Source organism: Acanthopagrus latus, chromosome 18, assembly GCF_904848185.1.
Source record: "Acanthopagrus latus isolate v.2019 chromosome 18, fAcaLat1.1, whole genome shotgun sequence".
Taxonomy (NCBI): domain Eukaryota; kingdom Metazoa; phylum Chordata; class Actinopteri; order Spariformes; family Sparidae; genus Acanthopagrus; species Acanthopagrus latus.
The window spans coordinates 17,817,432-17,842,875 of record NC_051056.1 but is presented as its reverse complement, the minus strand read 5'-3'; the positions used below and the strand labels follow the sequence as shown (position 1 = coordinate 17,842,875).

The following is a 25,444-nucleotide window of genomic DNA, read 5'->3' as shown; positions in this document are numbered from 1 at the left end:
TGCTGATACTGACCTGGGAGGAACAGGGAAGAACATAAATATTCAAAAAGGCATATCAGATTAAGGAGGGATTTCCAGAGCGGTCATCGTCAACATCATCTTTGGCATTACCAGCATCACGTCCGTCACAACGGGAGGAGGAAGGAGTGGTGACTTGTTTTCTCAGGTAGGGAGTGGTGATGTCACCTCTCAGGTTGCACTCTATAAAGATAATGTGGGGGAATTTTCAACTCCTCCTACACCCACCACTCTGGCCTTATTTATGACAAACTTTCATCCCCGCTTCAGAGCAACAGTTCATCTGTCGGAGCGTCTTCACCAGGTAAGACCCTTCAATTTTCTTTATTACTAACTGGCAAAAAAGACTTTGTGACCAGAGCCTTTGAAATGCTTCACAATCAACTGATGGCGATAATATGTTTTTTTTTTTGTTTTTTTTTTAATGTGGGCTTAATATCTACAAGTAGCTGAAAGATACTCTGTAATACATTGTAAAGGTATTTATGAGATCTGTTCAACATCGGAGCAGGAGAGTTGAATACAGCTACCCTGCTGTGTCTCCTGATTCTGTGTGAACCTTTGACTGGGCAGGGCTGAATCCTCTCAGCTGTGAATGCTTAAAGATGTGAGACAGAAAAGAGCCCGACCACACAACAGCCCTCTGCGCTTTATGGCGTATTTATAGTCCTTAAAGGTGTTTTGTACAATGCCCTACAAATAAAAAGCACTAAGGCTACTTTGCTGCATGTGGTCAGCTTTCAGGAGACAAGGTTGTGCTCTCCATCCACAAACAGTGACTTCTTTGTCTGCATACAACTTGAGTGATGTATTGCATTCATAATTTAGCAACACTGTAATTTTTATACATTCAATACACTGTATTCTATTTTTTTTGGGGGGGGGGGGGCATTTTAGTAAAAAAAAAAAATGTTTTTCCACAACTTTCCTCTGTCCCAGCTTATTTGAAATGTGCTGGTATTTAATTCAGAATTAGCATATATTTGAAAAAAAATCAATAAAGTTTATGAGCTACAACATTAAACATTTTGTCTTTCCGCTGTTTTCAATTGACTATGTGTCAAAAAGGTATAGAAAGTGATCACATTCAGTTCTTATGTATGTTTTACACAGCCTCTTAGGGGTTGTACATGTACGTTTGCATTCATTCTCATGTTTTCTGTGTCATTTGTTTCAGTGTCTCAGTGAAACTACATACCGACAACAAAGATACAATGGCAACTTTGGATGGGTTTCCAGCCAGTTTCTATGGTGAACCAGGAGTGTTAGGCATTCTGTCCAATGGGATCAGTGCATTCCTTGTGCTTCTACAGAACTTCAATACCGCACGCACTGGTATTGCACCAGTGGGCGTGGAGAACATACTTGCAGGTAAAACTTTTAAGGTGTCTGCTAAACTAATGTGGTAAAATGTAATATAGAATTGTCTTAGTAATTTAAATTCCATGTTTTTTTTTTTATAGGTGTTCATCTCATCCTGATCGGTGGCATATGCCAACTGGTGGCTGGACTGCTTTCCTTTAGAAAATATGATCACCTGAGTGGCACTGCCTTCATCGGCTATGCGGCTCTGTGGGGCAGTTTTGGTGCCACCCGAATCTACTTCGGTGCCTTAACTGAAACTCCTATCACAGTGTTTATGCCACATCAGATGGTGAACAATTTGTCCCTGTCCACAAACATGACCAGCAACATATCTTCGAATGCCACCGCAGAGATCTCAATTAGCCATTTATTCCTGTCCTTGAAAGAGTCTGCGATCGCTGGTCTGGTCCCCTATATCTTCCTCTCCTTTCTGCTCGCCTTCTGCTCTGCCACGGTCAACTACATCATGCCGTTTGTCTTTGGGGCCATCACAGCCACCTTAATTTTTGAAGCAGTGGGTCTGGTAGCTAGCTCCTGGGCTCTCGTGGTCTCTGGAGTTCTTGAGTTGCTCATTCTGCTTTTTGCCGTCTATGGTTCAGCTGCGTTGCTCACCAAAGGTCTGACTCAGCGTCTAATCCTCAAAGGCTTCGGTACCCCACTCTTTAATGTGCTCCTGCTAGGGACCCCCAACTCAGGTAGCGCCCAGAGCATTGGCCAAGAGAAGAAGAAAAACACAAAGTACGCAGAGCCCATGGCCTTAGGTTTCTTCTCTGACACCATTGCTGCCTTCATCTTTGCGTTCTACAGTTTTGGGTACATGAAGTCCTTTGGGTTGGGAGCTGCATGGGTCTCCATCATTGCGGCTGCCCAGCTGTTCTCCAGCTACTACGCCCATCTGCGCCAAGATTGCTACCACACCACTAAGTTTGGCCTTCATGCCACGTATTGGCTCATCAAGGCTTGGGATGAGTTTGTGCTATCTGTTCTGCTCGTGGAGGACAGTGAATTGGTCTCAGGCAGGAAAGCAATGGTGGGAGATTGGTTCTTTGTGACCGCCGGCTTGGTGCTCTGTGTCGGAAGCCTGAACACAGATGTCCTGGAACTGATCCACAACATGCTGTTTGTTCTGCTCACAGTCTCAACAGTCCCCCAGATCCCTCTCCAGGGATACTACATCTTCTTTGGTGTAGCTTGCTCCCTGTTCACTGCAGCCTCTCTGTATGGTACCTTCTCACGTCTTATCAACACCATAGCAGAGAAGTCTCTAATCCATGTGGGACCGCAGCCCGTCTCTACAGAGCACTTGAGGAAGGTTTTGAGCTGCAGCAGGGCCAAGCAACGAGACCAGAATGCTCTGCCCCAAACTGACCAAGCTTCAGACGCCCTGTTCTACCTTACAAATGGGGTTGCGGCTCTCTCAGCTCTCCATGCAAGATTATTCAGTTTGAATCCTGCCTTCCTTCATCTGACTGTCCCTTGGGTCCTCATCTCTGGAGCCATCATCCAGGCCTATGTCAGCCGGCTGCAAGTCACAGGAGGAGGCCGGTTTGGGTCAGTCATCTCATCCATCTATGTAGCAGTATGGGCAACCTGGACCTGGTTTAGGTTTGCAGGTATGTCAGCACAAACATGTTTCAAATGGAGACTTGTACTGAGTGAATTACACAAAAGACTGATCTCAGGTTTTCTCTTTAGGGAACCTGCTTCAGATTTCTACCGAGGCAGCCTATGCTTTCACTGCAGGGGCCATTGCTCTCCTGGTCATTAATGCGTTCCTTATGTTGATCGGTAAGACTGACAAGATTACTTTTACATCAGCATAGATTTTATTATGTTTGTTTTTGAGCTTGTTCTCATTTCATTTTCATTCTTTCCATTGTTTATGTCAGCTGCGTACAGGAACCTGGTTCTGCTATTTCTAACAGTGGTCATGGAGGTTGTTCTGGTTTGCTTCCTGCTTTCCACTCTGCAGCGACTGCCGTATGAACTAGAGAGTAAGTACACAAAGGGCCTCTTGGGTCGCACTTTAAAAAGAACAAAAAGAAAACTTAAAGGTGCAACATGTCACCAGAGTATCTGCTAACTGCTGCTAACTGTATTCTGTTTATGTATCCATGACTGTAGCTGCTGTTAGCTTGTTAGCTCAGTTAACTGTGCGGCTAGCTGGACTACTGGCAGTGTGTTGGCTAGCTGATTAGCATGCTAACTTTAGTAGATGTCTCTGCAACACAACACACTGAAGTCTTCAACATAATATGAAACTGTTATTTTTGTTATTTCATTTTTCTTTTTTTTTTTTCATTTCGGTTATAATAATAAAAAAAAACTAATATATTGCACCTTAAATTAGAAATAAAATCTGTTCTTTGAAAAATCTTTGCAATTACTGAAAGATTTTCTCATGATTTTCTTTTCAGTGGCCATGCTTGCACTACTGTCTATAATTTGCATATATGGAGCTCTTGCATCACTGGTGAACTGCATCTTCTCACAGAGACTCCTGCCTATGGGCCCTCCTATAATAAAGGTAACCAATCTGGAAATGCCTCTTGCATTCCTCTGTCAGTTCTACAGAAGAAGCCATTGTGTTAAGTAATGAGTTTTCCCTCCCCCTGTGTGGCCCATCTCAGGAGAAAGTGAAACAGGATTCTGCTCCAGAGCCACCTTGTCCTGCAGTTGATTCACGACTCACCAGTAGTCTCCTGAAGATTGCTCGCCTTCTGGACGAAGGGACAGTGTGTGGTATTCCCACAGACACTGTGTATGCCCTGGCTGCCTCCTGCAAGAATCCTCAAGCTATAGAGAAAATCTACAATATTAAAGTAAGACAAAAAAAAAAAAGATCATGAAAAGCTGATAAAAATCATCTTTGTTGTGAAACTCACTGACCTGCCATCTGTGACCTCATCCAGGACAGACCAGCAGAGAAGCCTGTCTGTATTTGCATCTCCAGTGTGGAGCAGCTGGTGGCAGCAAAGCCTCCCTTTAGTCCTCTGCTCTGGGAGTTCATGAGGAATGTGTATCCAGGAGGCATCAGCTGCATCGTCCGCAAAGGAGACTGGCTCCTCAATCTAGGTAAACTGCTCACAGCAGCTTAAAATCAGTGTTACTGGAGTCAATTTACAACTGGTTCAGCTTATCTTACATAAATATCATTGACATATTCACCTTACCCTTTCATTTATGCGCTGTAGGAGTGGGTCCAGCTTACGACCGTGTTGGTACCACGGACAGCATCATGATCCGCGTCCCTGACCATACAGTGACCGGCCACCTGTGTAATATCACTGGACCCCTCGCCATTACCTCAGCCAATCCCAGCGGCGAGCCAGACAGCACCCACCACAGCATGGTCATCAAGTAAGTGTCATCTATCACAATACATGTTGCTAACTGGTGGCGACTACATGCGCATAAAGTCACACACCCTCTCCTACCATCTCCTTTGCCACAGTCGACTGGGACACAAGATCCAAGGTGTTCTGTGTGATGGGAACTCAAATGAAGTTGTTGCTTCCACCGTGGTCAACTGCCTGAAGATTGATGAAGGTAAAATGCAAAAATATCCCCATAACATTCTCTCTTTTTAAGTTTTAACAGAATCCAACTCAAGCCTATCACCCTCTTTTCACAGGAACCATCACCATTGTGAGGGAAGGCTGTGTCCCTGCAGTAAAGGTCCAACAGATCTTTGACAGAGTGAAAAGCACCATGGTGTGATTGTCTCGTACCTCGTTTCTGCAGAGAGCCTCTTCGGGCACAGTTCCCTAAAAGATTGGCCTCCTCTGCTCTCTCAATGAGCTCAGGGACACTTTATGAACAAGATGAGAAAAACAGAATGAAAGCTAGTGAATTAGTGTTTGTCAGTGTGTATAACTGTGGAGGTTTTGGCAAATGTTACAGCAGAATAACAAAAACAAAACCTTTTGGATTTATGTGTAGTTATATGAAGATCCAAATATCTTTATGAAATGACTTGTACATAGTAAATGATTGTATCAATATGTATCTATTCATTTAAATTATACTGTGTATTAACATTTATTTTAGCCTTTATGCTCATTTTAAGGTGGAACACAAAACAAGTCCTCTGTTACTGTATGTATTTAAACAATCTTGTGCTGAATAAATCTGTGAAAAGAAACAATGAATTTTGACTGATGTTGTGTATGAAAGCAAAACAATCACCAGTAATGTAAGTTTTAATAGATACGATGGAAGATTAGCATTCAAAAGTTGACAATTGATAGGTTCAGGAAACAAAGGGAGACAGAGGGAAGGAAAAACAAAACAACTGAGCAGCTAACGTGACCTCATGTGTACTGTAATTTCAATCTTGAGCTTGAAGTTTGCAGCTACACTAGTGGCTCTGTGAGGCTGCACTTGAGCCCAGCAATGCTTTGAGCTAAATGCTAACATCAGCATAGCCACATGCTCACAGTGACAAAGTTTAAACAGGGATGTTTAATGTTCACCGTTTTCGCAGGTCTTAGTTTTGCACGTGAGCATGTTGCTAAGTAGCACTAAACACATTATTAAGGCTGGTGGGAGTGTCACTAGATTGACTAACAGATTTTAATCAGTGTAATATTAGTAGTATTTAAAAGTTCATAACTAGTCATTCTTTTCCACATCTGATCCCGGACTGCATTACAGGCACAGGGCCACAGGCAGCAGAGAGGCCGATGATAGGGGAAGCAAATACTTGACCAGCGACGATCCTCTTTTTTTTTAAAGACCACAGAGGGCATTGTTTTTATGTTCAAAACTCAACTGACATCAGACAGCACACCAGCACAGTTCGTATGATGTGCACAAAACTCACTTGGTTCGGGTGTCACCGATGGACCTGACAGTTTCTTTTAAGAAAAAAAATCGCTCTGCATAAAATCGCACAGAGGATGCCCCCACAGTAGCTGCTGCTAGAGGATCGCGAATTAATTAAGGCGAACTTGTGTTTTCCTCATTAAAGATGTAGTATTGCACCCACTTCTCGTTGCAGCTGCACTACGGATAAAACTAATTCAGTTTCTGGCATTTTCATATCCGACATCAGAACATTATTACAAATGCGCTGTTCTGTGATTATGCATATGCAACAAATTGACTTTCAATTGTTGCATTTTGAATGCACTCTGTTATTATTGTCGTAGCACAAAGCACAATAAAAAACTCAATATTTCCAAATAAAGTAACTCCCCCCGCGACCCTGCAGAGGATTAAGCGGCGTACATATAATGTACAGATAATGGATGGATGGATGGATAAAGTAACTCTGAAGTCATTCAAATTGACTATTTTCTGAGCCCCCCCACGTGTTGGTCACCCACCTCAGTGCTCGCAGGGAAAAAATCCTGGTGCAGTTCATGATAGTTACCTTTTTTATTTGATATATTGGCTTTTGCTATAATGTCTACCATTTTCATTAGTCTTAATTTTGCATGTAAACATACTAACATTTGCTTATCAGCACTAAGCTCATCTCTAAGGGGAATGTCATCAGTTTTCCAGGTGTGTGGTGAAATGCACACTGATGGACCGTTCCACTGTTGCACTTTTGGTCACCATGTTGTGAGACTTCGTGCCTAGCAGTGATGTTCTGTTCACCTGGCACAAACATGGATCCCTCCAATGAAATCTTGCTAGTGCTGACTGTGTATTCAAGCTCCTGATTGTGATATGGTTGCTTTGGGTTTCCAAGTGCCTTGGGGTTGTAGGTTGGTTTGGCCTTTGTCTAAAAGTAAATCGCTGTGTTTTATTTTTGTGCCCGAAAGCCTGACACAGTAATTCTTGAGGAATTGAGGAAGCTCAGTTTTCATGTGTCTTCCGTGAGATTTGAGTTTCTGGGTAACAATGCGGTGGATTAAATAACACATCTCTTTTGACAGTTGATCTGAGTAAACTTCCATGGTATGTTTATTTTGTTATGGTTGAGTGACTGCTGCAACAAGCGCTTCCTCACATAACTGTGACATAACTAACAATGACAAGATGTCACATGAATTGAACAGTTGTTTTATAACAGACAGTATCTCTGGTCACTGTCCATGGAGAATGTACATTTGCTGTATCCCATGAATCTTAGAGGGACCTCTGCCCTCTCTTTTGATGAAGTTTTATACAAGATTTCTGTGTACTAATCTTTTTTGTTCAATATAATGGTCCATGGTATAATGCCTTCCATTTTCCCCAATCTTACTTTTGCACGTTAGCAACATCTGCTAATTGGCACTAACAGGTAGCATGGCTGATGGGATTGTCATTAGTTTAGGAAGGTGTTTGATTTAAAACTACTGTGTTGGACTGACTGACTGACTCACACTGTCGTCCCCAGTCATCCAAGTTAACAAGTAAAAAATAAAATTGCTCAGTTGTTGCAAAGTAATTATGTAAGTAGACAACCTGATGACAGCCGACATAAGTTTCAAGTCAGTCTTCTTCTGTGGTGACATTTGCTTTCCTTTCTAAGAAACGTTATGTCTTGTATTGTGAGGCTAGGTTCAGATTAGGAGCTGCAATTCTGAACAAGTGTTTGGAAACCTGAAATGATCAAACGTCATGGTGACACTAACTAAAGGGTGACATTATGTAACTGAGGAAATTCTTCTGATTGGAATTTCTTTTTACAAAGGAAGCTCAGTTTTCACACTTGATGTGATAGATTTGAGTTTCCGAGTAATGGTGCGGCAGATTAAATTACACATCTGTTATGATAGCCAATCAGAGAACTTCCTTGAGACGTGTTTTATTATCAGAACTGAGACAGTATAGCAACAGGTGACTCCTTACTTAACATGTTATGTAAGAAAAATGAACTGTGCTGTTCTTTGCTCTTCTTTCAAATAAATATACTCTCCAGTTCTGATACAACTGATGCTATAGAAGCTAGATAAACCCTCGTGAGGAGCCACCACTATTGTTTTAAAATGACCAGTGGCTTCTCTTGCTGGTTGTCACACCTGTGCCAACCCTGCAACTGCTGTTGTAAGAGAGTGATACTGTCACTTTGGGTTCCAAACTCATCGAATACTGATGCTTTGGGATTGTAGGTCAGCTCGGCCTCTGTCTGAAAATGATGGTATTGGACGAGTTGAGAATGAGACTTAAAAATCAAGTTTCATATTAGTTTTATTTTTCAAAGGTGAGCTTATGTAAGTGTCGGACATCCGGACATTATAATTCTTGAGGAATTGAGGAAGGACTCAATGGTCATGTTTCCTCCAAGAGATTTGAGTTTCTGGGTAATGATGCGGTGGACTAAACAACACTCTCTTTTGATAGCTGATCTGTGTGAACATCAGTGGGACGTTTTTTTCCTTAAAGTTGAGTGACTATTGCAACAGGTGCTTCCTCACATAACGGTGACATAACTTTGAATGACAAGGTGTCACATGTCACTTTAGTTTTATTTTTCAAAGGTGATTTTACGTAAGTGCCGGACATCCGGACATTGTAATTCTTGAGGAATTGAGGAAGCTCAATTTTCATGTGTCTTCCCTGAGATTTGAGTTTCTGGGTAATGATGCGGTGGATTAAATAACACAGCACATTTGACACCTGATCTGAGTAAATTTCAGTAATATGTTTATTTTGTTACAGTTGAGTAACTACTGCAACAGGTGCTTCCTCACATAACTGTGACATAACTAACAATGACAAGATGTCACATGAATAAAACAATTGTTTTATAACAGACAGTATCTCTGGTCACTGTCCATGGAGAATCTACATTTGCTGTATTCCATGTATCTTACTGGGACCTCTGCCCTCTCTTTAAAGTTTTATATAGGAGATCTGTGTACTAATCTTTTTTTATCTGATATAGTGCACGTTAGCAACATCTGCTAATTGGCACTAAACAGGTAGCATGGCTGATGGGAATCTCATTAGTTTAGTAAAGTGTTTGTTTTTTGGACTGACTGACTGACTCACACTGTGGTCCCCAGTCATTCAAATTAACAAGCAAAAAGGAAAATTGCACAGTTGTCACAAAGTAATTACGTAAATAGACAACCTGATGAAAGCTGACATGAGTTTCGAGTCAATCTTCTTCTGTGGTGACATTTGCTTTCCTTTCTAAGAAACGTTATGTCTTGTATTGTGAGGCTAGGTTCAGATTAGGAGCTGCAATTCTGAACGAGCGGTTGGAAACCTGAAATGATCAAACGTCATGGTGACACTAACTAAAGGGTGACATTATGTAACTGAGGAAATTCTTTTAATTGTAATTTCTTTTTACAAAGGAAGCTCAGTTTTCACACTTGATGTGATAGATTTGAGTTTCCGAGTAATGGTGCGGCAGATTAAATTACACATCTGTTATGATAGCCAATCAGAGAACTTCCTTGAGACGTGTTTTATTATCAGAACTGAGACAGTATAGCAACAGGTGACTCCTTACTTAACATGTTATGTAAGAAAAATGAACTGTGCTGTTCTTTGCTCTTCTTTCAAATAAATATACTCCCCAGTTCTGATACAACTGATGCTATAGAAGCTAGATAAACCCTCGTGAGGAGCCACCACTATTGTTTTAAAATGACCAGTGGCTTCTCTTGCTGGTTGTCACACCTGTGCCAACCCTGCAACTGCTGTTGTAAGAGAGTGATACTGTCACTTTGGGTTCCAAACTCATCGAATACTGATGCTTTGGGATTGTAGGTCAGCTCGGCCTCTGTCTGAAAATGATGGTATTGGACGAGTTGAGAATGAGACTTAAAAATCAAGTTTTATATTAGTTTTATTTTTCAAAGGTGAGCTTATGTAAGTGTCGGACATCCGGACATTATAATTCTTGAGGAATTGAGGAAGGACTCAATGGTCATGTTTCCTCCAAGAGATTTGAGTTTCTGGGTAATGATGCGGTGGACTAAACAACACTCTCTTTTGATAGCTGATCTGTGTGAACATCAGTGGGACGTTTTTTTCCTTAAAGTTGAGTGACTATTGCAACAGGTGCTTCCTCACATAACGGTGACATAACTTTGAATGACAAGGTGTCACATGTCACTTTAGTTTTATTTTTCAAAGGTGATTTTACGTAAGTGCCGGACATCCGGACATTGTAATTCTTGAGGAATTGAGGAAGCTCAATTTTCATGTGTCTTCCCTGAGATTTGAGTTTCTGGGTAATGATGCGGTGGATTAAATAACACAGCACATTTGACACCTGATCTGAGTAAATTTCAGTAATATGTTTATTTTGTTACAGTTGAGTAACTACTGCAACAGGTGCTTCCTCACATAACTGTGACATAACTAACAATGACAAGATGTCACATGAATAAAACAATTGTTTTATAACAGACAGTATCTCTGGTCACTGTCCATGGAGAATCTACATTTGCTGTATTCCATGTATCTTACTGGGACCTCTGCCCTCTCTTTAAAGTTTTATATAGGAGATCTGTGTACTAATCTTTTTTTATCTGATATAGTGCACGTTAGCAACATCTGCTAATTGGCACTAAACAGGTAGCATGGCTGATGGGAATCTCATTAGTTTAGTAAAGTGTTTGTTTTTTGGACTGACTGACTGACTCACACTGTGGTCCCCAGTCATTCAAATTAACAAGCAAAAAGGAAAATTGCACAGTTGTCACAAAGTAATTACGTAAATAGACAACCTGATGAAAGCTGACATGAGTTTCGAGTCAATCTTCTTCTGTGGTGACATTTGCTTTCCTTTCTAAGAAACGTTATGTCTTGTATTGTGAGGCTAGGTTCAGATTAGGAGCTGCAATTCTGAACGAGCGGTTGGAAACCTGAAATGATCAAACGTCATGGTGACACTAACTAAAGGGTGACATTATGTAACTGAGGAAATTCTTTTAATTGTAATTTCTTTTTACAAAGGAAGCTCAGTTTTCACACTTGATGTGATAGATTTGAGTTTCCGAGTAATGGTGCGGCAGATTAAATTACACATCTGTTATGATAGCCAATCAGAGAACTTCCTTGAGACGTGTTTTATTATCAGAACTGAGACAGTATAGCAACAGGTGACTCCTTACTTAACATGTTATGTAAGAAAAATGAACTGTGCTGTTCTTTGCTCTTCTTTCAAATAAATATACTCTCCAGTTCTGATACAACTGATGCTATAGAAGCTAGATAAACCCTCGTGAGGAGCCACCACTATTGTTTTAAAATGACCAGTGGCTTCTCTTGCTGGTTGTCACACCTGTGCCAACCCTGCAACTGCTGTTGTAAGAGAGTGATACTGTCACTTTGGGTTCCAAACTCATCGAATACTGATGCTTTGGGATTGTAGGTCAGCTCGGCCTCTGTCTGAAAATGATGGTATTGGACGAGTTGAGAATGAGACTTAAAAATCAAGTTTTATATTAGTTTTATTTTTCAAAGGTGAGCTTATGTAAGTGTCGGACACCCGGACATTATAATTCTTGAGGAATTGAGGAAGGACTCAATGGTCATGTTTCCTCCAAGAGATTTGAGTTTCTGGGTAATGATGCGGTGGACTAAACAACACTCTCTTTTGATAGCTGATCTGTGTGAACATCAGTGGGATGTTTTTTTCCTTAAAGTTGAGTGACTATTGCAACAGGTGCTTCCTCACATAACGGTGACATAACTTTGAATCACAAGGTGTCACATGTCACTTTAGTTTTATTTTTCAAAGGTGAGTTTATGTAAGTGCCGGACATCCGGACATTGTAATTCTTGAGGAATTGAGGAAGGACTCAATTTTCATGTTTCCTCCGAGAGATTTGAGTTTCTGGGTAATGATGCGGTGGATCATGTAACACAGCACGTTTGACAGCTCACCTGACTAAACTTAAGTGATATGTTTATTTTGTTACAGTTGAGTGACTGTTGCAACAAGCACTTCCTCACATAACTGTGACATAACAAACAATGACAAGATGACACATGAATAGAACAATTGTTTCATAACAGACAGTATCTCAGGTCACCATACATGGAGAATCTACATTTGCAGTATCCCATGAATCTTACAGGGACCTCTGCCCTCTCTTTTGATGAAGTTTTATATAAGAGTTCTGTGTACTAATCTTTTTTATTTAATACAGTGGTTCATGGTATAATGCCTTCCATTTTCCCTAATCAGAGTTTGCACTTTAGCAACATCTGCTAATTGGCACTAAACAGGTAGCATGGCTGATGGGAATGTCATTAATTTAGGAAGGTGTTTGGTTTAAAACTGCAGTGTCAGACTGACTGACTGACTCACACTGCTGTCCCTAGATCCCCACAAATGAACAAAATTGCAAGTTTACAAGTATATTGACATCTTGATGAGCACTGACACAATGATTTCTATGCTAGGAAGCTTCATGTCTTGCAGTATGAGTCAGGGTTCAGATCAGGAGCTGCAATCCTGGAAGAGAGGTTATAAACCTGACGTAATTCAGCATCACGGTGACAGAAAACCAGTGACATCTTGTAAGGTGTGTGGAAAGTCCAAAAATAGATTTTCTTGTAAAGGAAGCTCAGTTTTCAGGCTCCCTCTGGGAGATCTTAGTTTCTGGGTAATGAGGTGGTGGATTAAATGACACATCTCTTTGGACTGCTTATCCATGTAAACTTGTTTCATTATGAAAGATGAGTACCTTTATTCATTGGCTGCTCTTTACATAATGTGTTGTGAAACTACCAATAGAGATTTGAGACTGAGAAGGTAAGTCATTGTCCATGGCGTGTGTCAGAATCCAAATGTGCCCAGTTCATAACTGGATACAAAGAGACCGCTTTAAATTGAAATTGTTGCAGAAGGTTCTGTGTTGTAATCTCTTTGACTTTATAATTTATTTGAGGCTCCATCATATTCAATTCAACAGGTCCTGAAAGCTGTAAACAGGGAAGCAGAGCTTTGTATGAGGCTCTGATGACATTACAACATTTACCATCGATACCTGATCAAATTAACCCAAAATAAAATAACAAAAAAGATCTCAATTGATCCAATCAAAGGATTTCACGAAATCCTTAAAAATGTGTGATTATATATTGTAGTGTCACTCTTACTGCAGAGAATACAGCACTAGAAAGAAATGTTATCTGGGAATGTATATTTAATGAAGAGACATATTCTTGAAGTTTTCCCAAACAGAACAAGGAAACTTTTTATTGGAGTGACTCATTCTCCAGACACCAACATCCATCCAGCAATGAGGAACCATCCCTGTTTTTCCCAGTTGTTAGTTATTTATTAGTATTACCATGAAGATAAGCAAAGTAAACACAGAATGTGAAACTTAGGCTGTCTACAATCCTCGGGTTGGGATATTCCCTGATGAAGAATCAACATAGGTACGTGATGAAACATAAAAGAGAGCTCTTAAAGAGTAACTCATTACCAGGAACTGTTTTTACACCAGCTGATTGTGAAGTGTTGAACAATACATTTCAGATTAGTTCATTGCTGCTAGAGAGACTATCAGTCCTCTCACCAGGTTCATAAGGCTTCAAACAATAGATATGATATAATGTTGAGTGTTGTTTTATCTTGCACTTCCTGAAGTTGGCATGCTGCAGGCCCACGCAAAACTCACTTGGACTTGAAAATGCTCGGTCGTGTTCTGTTGGCAGCGCAACGACGAACCTGCACACAGTCTGAAAATGTAAGAGCTGGTGGGACAGTCAACACACACACACACAAATATTTACACATGCATGACAAGTGCTGACACACGTCTACATAAACACGGTAAGCCCATCTGAGAGAGTCACTGTTGTGTCAGGCTACAGTCTGAGGTTGTGAGTGCTGATGTCTTCTTGCCCTGCGCCGCCCCCCGTGAACAGTGTGCAAAGGACACACTGCAGCCTTCTGCTCAGACAGGCTGCTTACACAACAGCTCCCCAAGAGAGGAAATAATAACTTCCTGAAAGACACATCCTTGCACAGAAAATGGTCTGAAATATTTAGAGAATGGTTTCTCTGCATAGAAGGAGGAAGAATGTGATGTTTTCTCAGGGTTTCTACATAAGGAAACAAAATGGAGTGATTAGGTTGCATTATTTTTATTGTATTGTAGGTGTTTCTTCTGGGAACACCTACTGACTTTCAGTCAGATGATACGATATGTGATAATCACGTATCATTTGATAATAGACACCTGTTTTATGTAATCGGGTTTTTGTACCAATGACGCAACTGAGTTTCCACCTTAATTGTAAATAGTCGACACCCTCTTCACCATCTTAAAGCCAGTTTATGGACACACAGGGCTAAATGATTAAAGCATGATTAAAGCAAACAATGCAAGATCCTGATCCTTGGCGGTATCTAGCTGTGTGGTTGCAACATGAAATCAAAAGATGAAGACGCCCTCTAGAATCAGTGTTTTATTTGTCTGAGTCAATCAACAACCTTCATCCTAATCTACGTCATTGATATGCCCGTTCAAACAAAAGGTCGCACGCTCTAATATTTTGTTGACCGTCTTTAGCTGTGTTGTATGCTTTCGCTTTTGCCACGGTATCATGGTATTTCGATAAGCTTATGCAGTGTTACAGCATGTTTTTCTGTCCAGAGTTGCAAACATTTCTCGCCAAGATCTTGTATTGATGATGGGGGTGTCAGGACGCTGGAAAAGACTTTCTGTAATCCAAAAGATTCTGAGCAGGGTTACGGTCGTGACTCTGTGGTGTCACCGTCACACCGTGATGTGTGAAAATTATGTCCCATGCTCCCTGAAGCACTCTTGCATGATTTGAGCCCAATGGATCGTGGCATTGTCATCTTGGGATATGTCCGTGCCATCAGGAAAGAAAAAAAATTCCATGGATGGAAAAACCTGGTTATTCAGTATATTCAGGTAGTCGTCAGTTTTTGGGCACATAACGTTGATGAACCTAGACCTGACCAACTGAAGCAACCCCAGATCATGACACTGCCCCCACAGGCATGTACGGTAGGCCTAAGCATGATGGGTGCTGGGTGGGTCGATCCCGTCCCTTTGAAACGCGGTAAATCTAGACTCATCAGACCACATGACCTTTTTCCATTGCTCCTGAGGCAAATTGAAAGCTTTTCTTTTTTTACAATAAGCCTCACTGATAAATGATGGTTTTCTTAGGGCTACACAGCTTTTTGGTCCCAATCTCTGGAGTACTCGTCACATTGTGCCCATGGAAACTGCTCTTACTTTCACTATCAAGCATGGCTGTGAGTTTTACTTGTTAGTTCTTTTACGACGTGATTTCACCAACTGCTTAAGTGCTCTGCCATCACGATCATTCAAGATTTTATTTTTGACCACATTTCTTCCTCGATGATGCCGCTTCACCACTATCCCTCCTTTTTAATAATGTGTTGGACAGTTCTTAACCTGATTTTTAGTGGTTTCAGCAATCTCCTTCATTGTTTTCTTTGGTTGATGCAGGACAATTATCCTTCTAAAACAGAGTAACATCTTTTACAAGACCACAGGATATGTCTTTTGTTGTTTACAAAATGAGAAGCTACTGCATCAGTTATCGAGTTAGCTGTTGCAAGCTAAGAGTAGTGCAGTAATCATCCAATGGAAGGCTCCTAGCATGAGAACACGAGAAACAAACATATTTCACTGTGACCGAGAGGTGAATGACTAGGCAGCATGTGTCAAGGTGATCCTTCGAAATACTTTCCAAATTGAGCATCTTTACGAGGACTTTTTAAATACCCCGTTGATCTTATATCTGGTCATTATTTTCATTATTATGAGTTCACAGGCCGACCAAAGAATTACATTTTTACACTGATGACAGGCATACAATACTACCGCAAAACTAATATAGTGCACGTGCTCTAGAAGTGGATGCTGAAAAACGACTTTCTGTAATTCAAAAGATTCTGAGCAGGGTTACGGTCGTGACTCTGTGGTGTCACCGTCACACCGTAATGTGTGAAAATTATGTCCCATGCTCCCTGAAGCACTCTTGCATGATTTGAGCCCAATGGATCGTGGCATTGTCATCTTGGAATATGTCCGTGCCATCAGGAAAGAAAAAAAATTCCATGGATGTAGAAACTTGTTTTAATAAATCTTTTTTTTTAAATTTTTTTTTTTTAATGTGCCTCTCATTTTGGAAGTGTAATATAAACTTCACGTGGCTGCGCATCAGCTCCTTTCAACTGACAAATTTTCACATAATATGCATCTACAGTGCAATATTTAATGTTTATATTGGGCAATTATTAAAAAAACAGTGGAAATTACATATTCAATGATATATTAACAGCATTGTATAAATAATTGTAATTTTAATGTATATTTTTTCATGAAAAATATATACAAAACAGAGACATATTCAAAATACTGCAATTTCCAGACAAAGAGGGCAGACGATGTAAAAAAATACAATTTATAATTTACAATATATTGCACATATATTGCATGAAATATAAATTAATTGCATTCAGATAGTGATTACAGTGCTTTGTAGTCTTATAATTCCACAGAAAGAAATTCCACACCAATATAAGTTTAACTCTTCCAAAAATAATTTAGATAAACAGACAAACATGCTGAAAACATCAAGACATAAAGGGCTTGTGGGGTCATCCTTACATATGGTGGACCAAACACCAGTGTGGAAACTATTACATCTGTGTGTAGATATTTCATTGAACAATCGCCTTTAGTGTGTATTTGAATTCATGTTACATTCTTTTTAAACAGTACATTAATTCTATGAGCCGTTTCTGAGGACTGGACTCTGTTGAGGCGAAGCTGTGGATGGTGTTGTGTCTCCGCTTCCTCTTCCCGACTCTGATTCATCGGAATTTCTTTCCCTTTGGGTGTTTGGCGGATCGAGATCATACTCAAAAGCAGGATTCGTCTGCCCCTGTCTGTGCCGCATCTGAACCTCCTCGAAGATTTGAAGAACCTTCAAGGCAAACAAACAAAAGCAGCAGGTTGAAGTGTAAGCACACACTGAACTGAAATTCTTTATTAAGAGCAAACAGAACAAGAAGGGACATTTATATTACCTTAGATTTAGGAATGAGACCCACTCTGAAGAATCCAATATGCCCTGTTTCGATCTTTGTGCAGTCGACCACAGTAGATGCGATGTTCTCAGGAGAGGCTCCGTCACATAGCACCCCATCCACCTAACCCAATGAAATGCACATGTAGTTTACACATAAAAGTGAGAACAACAGTGCCTCTTGTGTTTAATAAAACCAAAAAATTGTGCTCACCTTGTTGCCAAGTTTGGCATAAACTTGGTTGTGGTGAGTCGTGTCTGCCTCGCCTGTGGGGTTGGCTGAGGTTACAGCGATGGGCCCCACCTGTGAGAAAATTTGGTTGTTGTATTTAATAAAAGAAGTCTGCTATATAGTTTCACTCACTTTAAAGGAGACTTTGAGGAGTCTTCATTTTTTCCCTTTCCTTGAGTGTTTTATTTTATTGTGCATGTAAGAGTTAAAAAGGTCAAAGTCCACACCAACAGAAGCTCCTCCTTCCTGCAGAGAATGCCTCGTCAATAGTCCCTACGTTAATTCTGCGACTTTGTGACATTACATCACCATGTGATACATTTGCAAGACTTATGACTGGCTGTTACTATGGCACGAAATATATATTTTAGCACAGCTGCTCTGTTGTTAATAGCGGTACTGTCTCAGGCATGTGTGAGCTGACCAATCGGAGCAGACTGGGCATTCAGGAGCAGGGACTTAAAGAGACAGAAGCTACAGCAGAGCATTTCAGACAGGGGGCTGCCCGCTGGACAGTATGTGGAAACTGGTGTTTTATTAGTATTAAAGCATTTAAACCTATAGCAGTAGGAGCACACACTTGTAAATGAAAATGTGTTTCCCTTGGGGCTTGGAAGTAAGTACCAGATTAATGAGGTGCGTGGCCACAGAACAGTCTGGGTTTCTGATGGCAATGCTCTGTGGAGTCCCTATGTGTTTGGCAGCATCTCCTAAACCAAAGGTGTCCAGCCACGGGCCTGTAGGAAGACAAGAAATCAACATAATGCTCATGAAAGCCCATTCAAGCAACAGCAGGCACCAAAAAATTTACATGCACAAATGCACACCTACCTCTGGGTATCACCATGCTAATGGAGGAGGGCCAGGCAGCCTCCATGAAGTCCAGGAGCAGAGGGCTCAGCAGGTGTCGCACCGGCTCTAGCTGCTTGATGGAGGAGATCCACAGTGACATGGGTCGGTCCTGCGCCTGCTTCTTCACCCTTGAACACATCAGTAAGAGAGTGATGAGACTGAATCGATAAACAGATATTGATGAAGCTGGCACGCTCTTGAAATGGAAACTCACTTGTAAGCTTTGACAACCGCATCAGGCCTGTTGCAAGCTGCCACCAGCACATAGACAGTGTCAGTGGGCATTCCACATATGCCACCATTTTTCATGATTTCTGCAGGTGCAAGAAGACGAAGACAAATGAAACTCATGTTGAGGATGTCAGCATCTGTGTATTCTCAAAAACCAACATGGATTTCTTTAACGGATTCTTACCTGCAATCTGGTGGACGGACGTGGCCTTGCGTGCAGGTAGGTGTGGACAGATATCTGCACCTCCCCCGACCCCACTCAGCTTTATCAGAGGTTTTCCTAAGGGGATCTGCGGGGACTGGAAGGTGCTGTTGAAAATGTGTGCCAGGAAACAGTAAAAACTAACAAGACCAAAGATGATGGTGACTCCTATATCATAACCAAAAGGCAGGGCGCCCACTGCATCCAGCAGGAAGCTGATAAGAATGAGCTGGAAGGTGAAGGAGTAAGCGAACCAGGCGACATTTAAAAACAACGCTGCAACTGTCACCAGACCATTAAACAGCATGAAACTGATGATCCCAACAGCCACATCGAAGCTTCTGGTCTGCCCATAAAGGCCGCCGTATCGTGTCAGCCCCCACACTGTCCACATCACCCCGTAGAGAATAAAAACTGTGCTCTCAAAGGTTTTACCTCGGGCGAAAGCTACTGAGCCGCAGAGCAGCGTGAGTGCCCCTCCGGCCACCACCACCCAGGGCAGAATCAGCACAGACAGAGGATCTCTGCCCCCCACTGTGGCCGTGATGGCAAAGGCAGCCAGCACACTGCAGGCGTGGCCCAACACCTCTGCATCTGCATACTTGGAGTAACCCAGGTGAGGTGAATGGAGCTCTTTATCGTGGGCTCTGAGGGTGAGACGCCGCATCCTGGTGACCAAAGCCTTAAAGTAACCCTGCCCTGTGGGAATCGTTGTCTTGGAGACCATATTGAATGTGGTGACGAAAAGCATGCCGGCAGAGACTACAAATATTGCTGCCTGTACACCCTGTGTGCCCCCTTGGAAGAAGCCTTGAGGCTGGGCTGCAATAGCAATGGAATAAGCTACAAAGAAAAGCTGATAGAGCCCCTCCAGCAAGCTCTTCTGACAACTGAACAGAGCCAGGACGAAGAAAAGCACTGAGAAGACGACAGGGAAGGGAACGGGGGAGTAAGGCTGAATGGAGTAGAACGACAGGAGAGCGCTGTAGCCTTCCGCAAACCTCAGAAGGGCAGTGAAGCCGTAAAAAGTGGCGGCTAGTGTGTCCATGGCCCGGTAGAAGAGGACACACATGCCGAGCTGGAAGACTCCAGCGGTCCACAGCCACGGCACGTGACCGACGAAGAGCTGGGGGACCACACCTAACAGAGGACAGGCCAGCACAGAGGCAGACAGCAGGTTCATCACCAGACCTACCGACAGTGCATCAGTGCCGCCCCGATTCTGCTCTGCTGTCACCTCAGCTTTGGCCTTCAGGACTGTTCCTGGAGGCTCCACTTTACCTCGAGTGATGGTGGACAGCAGGCGTCCAGCACCAAAGTAAACACCCACCACGCAGACAAGAAGGTAGTTGGCAGCTGTGGCAGACTGACCGAAACCTACAGCGGACAAACCTGCGATTTGATGGGCACACGCTAAGCTAATGCCAACAGCTATGACAGATAGAACAGCTTTCTTCACCAGGACCGCTACGCTGCCTATGATGAGCAGGGCTAAGGTGAATGCTGCCAGGCCTGGGACCAGAGAGGCTCTCAGCTCCGAGGGCTGCAGCACACCCTGCCCCACCAGGATGTACACCAGACCTGAACCACACCACAGGGCGGAGACAGTGAGACACAGAGTGGAGAAGAGCTGGGCATGGGACAGACTGCGACGGATACCTGCGAGTAAACAGAGGAAAGGGGGGGGGGGGATTAAGGATTTTTTTTTTTTTACTCACATTAAACAAAACCTATGACACACATTCATCAAAACCAACCTGCATAAGCTAGGAGGGCTGCAATGATGAGGAGCAGAACCCCCAGTGCAGTGTAGGGAATTAAGTTTCTTTCAGGTGAGCTGGCATAGTCGTTCACCAACAGCAGGAGAGAACCTACAAGTCAGACAGAACAGATAAACATGACCACGCTAGAACAGTTTCGCTGTTTTTTAGATTACTATTAAGACAGAAAGAGCAGGTGTCAGCCTCAAGCATGATGAACTGAGAAGTTTTCATCAGAAAAAAGGAAACACAAGTGCTTACATCAGGCACTGGGTCTTCATCAGGAATCACAACTAACTGACATTTTTTTCATTTATCATTTTTATACTCTGATGTGTCCAAACAAAAAACAGTCTTTGGTACGAGTGTGCCTGAAGTAAGCCCATGTGCTACCTCTCTCTAAGTTTATCAGTTTGACTTGCATTCACACAGTATTGTCTCTTTAGTGTATTTAAGTAGGGACAGTTCAAATTAATAAAACAGATGATACAAATCAATAAAACACATGATAATACATTTATCTGGTGTCCCCTGACCATGGTGCTAAAAAGACCACTTAATATGACAAAGCACGAAAAAAAACAAAAAAACAAGCAGAGCAAAACTTTCTTTTTTTAAATTTTATTGCTGACATGTATATGTATTAATCATTAACCTTAATCTTATATTATTATTATTATTATTATTATTATTATTATTATTATTATTATTATTATTATTGTTATTATTATAGTGTAAAGTATTCTGTTTTAACTTCATCACATGAATACACGTTTTATTAAGCTTATTATTAATTGAATTAAAAAAGGAAGTTTTTACAGTTTAAAACATATATTACATGCCACTTAAAATGCGATACCATTATTATTATAACATGTCACTTTAATTCTCATATATCATCATAACATTTAATTATTATGAAGAAAGAGATCTGGGCTCTAATATTAGTGATCTTAGATAAAATCAGATAGTTAAAAATGAAAATAACATAATTTGGGGAAATTACAACGAACTTCAAATAATAACAAACAACACACACAATAAACAGAAAAGAACGAATCAATCAATAGATCATAAACCAAAAGTATTTAAAAAAAAGGAAAAAGAAAAAATAAATTTTCAAGACACTGTTGACACCAAAACGAAGGACTGAACTTTTTAAAAAAGCATATTCATGCTGAAATTATAAAACCAATACATAAATAACAGCAGAAGGTAGAATACAAAAATATACATCTCACAATATCGTAACCGAGACACGAAATTAAAATCTTACCGCCAGAGATGCTCAGAATACCGACGGACACATGCAGAGACTGCAGCTGAGCCATAGCGGCAGGAGATGTATGCGGGCGCGAGGCGGCATTGTCTTTATACGGCTGCGTGTGACGTCAGCACGCAGGTGAAACCTGAGCCGAGAGGCTGAGCAGCTGCTGCTGCTACTGCGCCTTCACTGGGGAAAACCCTCCTGCTCGTCCACAGCAGGAAAGAAAAGGAGCTGTAAAAAGGATCCTGCACGTAGGCAGCGTGTCTGAGAGGTGAACTCCACTCCAGGTCGATAATATACAGGCAGATATATTACGTAGATCGTAATATAATACACCTGATAAGACATATTTCTATCGCAACTTAGTCTAAATGTCGCTAATTGTTCTTGTGAAATGCTGAATAGATTATACTTTCACTGTATGTTTCAACTCAATTGGAATAACACATATAACGTGATTTATGTAGTTTATATCTTCTATATCTTTTTCCTTCAACAGTGCTCCATTAAATGCAATGAATAATAATAAAAAATATGATACTTACATGATCATTTTCTCAGTATTTATTCTAAATGATTGCATGTGTCCTTATCTATCAAATTATTCCAAAGTAAACTATGTGTCTGTAAATGTGTTACATTAAATAAATAAGTCATTGAGGCCATGTCTGCATCTTTCCTCATTGCGTCACGTTTATTGACGAGTGATAACTAACTTATTGTGCGGAGTGACTCAGCGTTTCACCTCAACAGAGTTCCTGGTGACCGTTAAGGTGGATGATGTCAGCGATTTTGGACAACAGGTTGTGGGTGGAGACAGAGAGGCAGGCAGGGTTATAAAAGAGTCCCTCTCAGAGCTCAGCAGGCACACCTCCACCTCTGCTGAGCAGCTCCATCACACACACTCACACACCGAGTCAAGCCAGGTGATATATACAGGTGAGATCTGTCTGTTTTATTCCCTAAACTTATGATGCTTCTTGTCTTGATGCTTTAGGAACACATGTTGATTTTAGGCACAAGGTCTGAGATGAAGTTGAGCAGACTATAAACACTTCCTGTAGTTTCTCCTCACTGGTGTCGAATGTGTTACCTGGCAGCAGCTTCGCTCCTCGCACTCCTCCGTCCCCTGGCACTGTAAATATTTAATGTAAACATGTGCAACAGGAGCAGCGATCCACATATCTGATAGGGAAACGGATAGGGGGGTAAACACCTCCTGATATCAAATTGAAGAAAAGCTCTGTTACCGAGGAAACTGTAGGTAAACATAATGTGCTTTGTGTGTGTGATATTTTTGTAGGAAACCATGGTGAAGCGTGTCGCAGTTATTCTCGCAGGCTGTGGAGTGTATGATGGCACAGAGATCCACGAGGCCTCCGCCGTCCTCGTCCATCTGAGTCGGGCGGAAGCAAAGGTAAGAAAAGTAAACTTATGACATTTATCTGGTGTTATATGTCAAATATCTGGATCCAGAACCACATGGAGGGATGCAGCAACACTTCTGCCCTAAACAAACAGTCCTAATAGCTACAGAAGTTGATCTGATACGGAAGGTTTCACATTTCAGGTGCAGATGTTTGCTCCGAACGCAGACCACATGCATGTTGTTAACCACTGCGAGGGGAAACCCACCGAGGAGAAAAGAAACGTCCTGCAGGAAAGCGCCCGAATCGCCAGGGGTGAAGTGACCGATCTGGCCAATTTGGACGTGTCAGCATTTGACGCCGCCATCATCCCAGGTTAGGATTCCTCCAGCCGTAAAGAGCAAGACGTTCCGTGTCTTTCTCTTTTTTTTTGTCACCTCCACTTTTGTGATAAGCTGAACATATCCTTTGTGTGCGCTCCCATTCAGGGGGCTTCGGTGTGGCGAAGAACCTGAGCGACTGGGCGGTGAAGAATAAGGACTGCACCATCCAGCCGCAGCTGGAGAAGATCATCAAGGATTTCCACAAAGCCGGAAAGCCGCTGGGAATGTGCTGCATCTCCCCCGTGCTCGCCGCCAAAATCCTGCCCGGCTGCGAGGTCACCGTGGGACAGGACAAAGAGTGTGGCAAGTGTGTGACACATCACATCCAATCATCAGATGTTTGTCACTGTGAAGAAAATATCTCTAACTCCCAGCTCTCTCTTTGTCCTCAGGTGGCCCTACGCTCAGACTGCAGGCGTCATGAAGGAGATGGGCTGCAAGCATGTCAACACAGATGTGGACAAAGCACACGTTGATGTCAAAAACAAGCTGGTCACCACCTCTGCATTCATGTGCAATGCTCCCATCCACAAGGTCTTCGACGGAGTAGGAGTCATGGTCAAGGAGACACTGAAACTGGCTTAAGAAGTCTCTCATTTCGCGCTGGGTGTTTGTATTTATTCACTTCAAGACAAACATGTCTGTGATTTCAGTGTTTGGTGTTAATATCAAATTAAGATAACAATCTCTCAGCATTCATCTGATGTTATATCCTCAATGTGTTGTTTCGAGATTCAAATAAAAGTTTTCCTACAAATAATACTTTTGCTGTTTTTTATTACTCACCGCAAAAATAAATCTTACCATAAGTGCATTTGTTTAATTTCTTGTCAAAAATATTCCATTTAATTTAATAAAAGACACATTAATCTAGAAAGCAGCTTTTTTTTTTTTTCAACTTATTTCTAGCAAAATGTCATTTTGAATTCACGTTTTCTGGTGTTAATGAAAATAAAACAAGGAAAATCATAAGAAAAACAATATAATTACTGTGGCATAATATTCTAATACAATCATATATACAGAATTTTGGGCCTCCATCTAAAATGGCGGTGACTGAAAAAGTTTATCACACAGAGCAGATGATTTTTGAGTCTCCTGAAAGGTTCAACAGGCCAAATTCAAAATCCACAGGACAATTAACCCTCTTAGTCATACCAGATAACCCCTGGTATTGTTAGAATGTATACTGAATCTTCCTACTGAAGACATCTGAATATCATACAGTACATTTTGCTTTATTTGGACACATTTTGTGTGCAAGAAGACAACCTTCAAGTGGGACAATGCTTTGGGTAAGAAACTGGACTTCTTTCAATTCCAGTCTAAATAACACATGAGTGAATCATGAAACTAATATGTTACAGTCTCTAATCACTTTAATTGCTCTTTTAAAAGCAGATGTTTGTCAGATTTCACACCTCCGAGGTGTGCATGAGGTATGGTGACCAAACCCCCAAATCATAATTAACATCCTCACAACGTGAAATTCTAACAAAACCAGATATTGATGTTTTGTTGATTTTAAGTCATGGTGCTCATTATCCAAAATTCAATCCAAAGTTGGAAAATGATGTCGAGTCGACCTTGAGTTTTGACACCAACCTAATTTTCTTTTCGGAGGAAGGATAGTCTGTTTTTGTGCTTAAATTACAGCGAAGTTGGATTTTGAGTATTTTTTTTTTACCAACTTTTAGACAATATTTCTATTTTTCTGTAGTGTACCATGACTAAATCCCTGAATATTTTACACATTTTAAGTAAACCAATGACCACTGTCAGGTTATATTGACAATTTATTGATGGTTTA

The 25,444-nt window shown here is 41.4% G+C and overlaps 3 protein-coding genes across 3 annotated transcripts; 2 read left to right on the top strand and 1 right to left on the bottom strand.

Moving 5' to 3' along the window:
- The first annotated feature begins 64 nt into the window (after window positions 1-64).
- On the top strand, window positions 65-5,534 carry si:ch211-153b23.3. The gene is made up of 12 exons (XM_037076029.1): window positions 65-166; window positions 289-322; window positions 1,196-1,389; window positions 1,482-2,996; window positions 3,079-3,171; window positions 3,273-3,377; window positions 3,801-3,910; window positions 4,014-4,205; window positions 4,296-4,458; window positions 4,578-4,743; window positions 4,838-4,932; window positions 5,018-5,534. Exons 3-12 carry the CDS (start codon window positions 1,233-1,235, stop codon window positions 5,101-5,103), a joined length of 2,682 nt encoding a protein of 893 aa, XP_036931924.1. The 5' UTR covers window positions 65-166; window positions 289-322; window positions 1,196-1,232; the 3' UTR covers window positions 5,104-5,534.
- Window positions 5,535-16,595: 11,061 nt separating this feature from the next.
- Window positions 16,596-22,057, bottom strand: si:ch211-153b23.4 (uncharacterized protein LOC335392 homolog). Its single transcript, XM_037078237.1, has 9 exons — window positions 21,894-22,057; window positions 20,615-20,728; window positions 18,840-20,516; window positions 18,639-18,738; window positions 18,404-18,552; window positions 18,197-18,309; window positions 17,555-17,644; window positions 17,342-17,464; window positions 16,596-17,238 (listed from the first exon to the last, which is right to left on the bottom strand). The coding sequence occupies exons 1-9, from the start codon at window positions 21,946-21,948 to the stop codon at window positions 17,041-17,043; spliced, it is 2,619 nt and encodes an 872-aa protein (XP_036934132.1). The 5' UTR covers window positions 21,949-22,057; the 3' UTR covers window positions 16,596-17,040.
- Window positions 22,041-24,396, top strand: si:ch211-153b23.5 (uncharacterized protein LOC321177 homolog). Its single transcript, XM_037078238.1, has 6 exons — window positions 22,041-22,155; window positions 22,638-22,823; window positions 23,188-23,301; window positions 23,455-23,626; window positions 23,740-23,941; window positions 24,027-24,396. The coding sequence occupies exons 3-6, from the start codon at window positions 23,194-23,196 to the stop codon at window positions 24,217-24,219; spliced, it is 675 nt and encodes a 224-aa protein (XP_036934133.1). The 5' UTR covers window positions 22,041-22,155; window positions 22,638-22,823; window positions 23,188-23,193; the 3' UTR covers window positions 24,220-24,396.
- The last annotated feature ends 1,048 nt before the right edge of the window (window positions 24,397-25,444 follow it).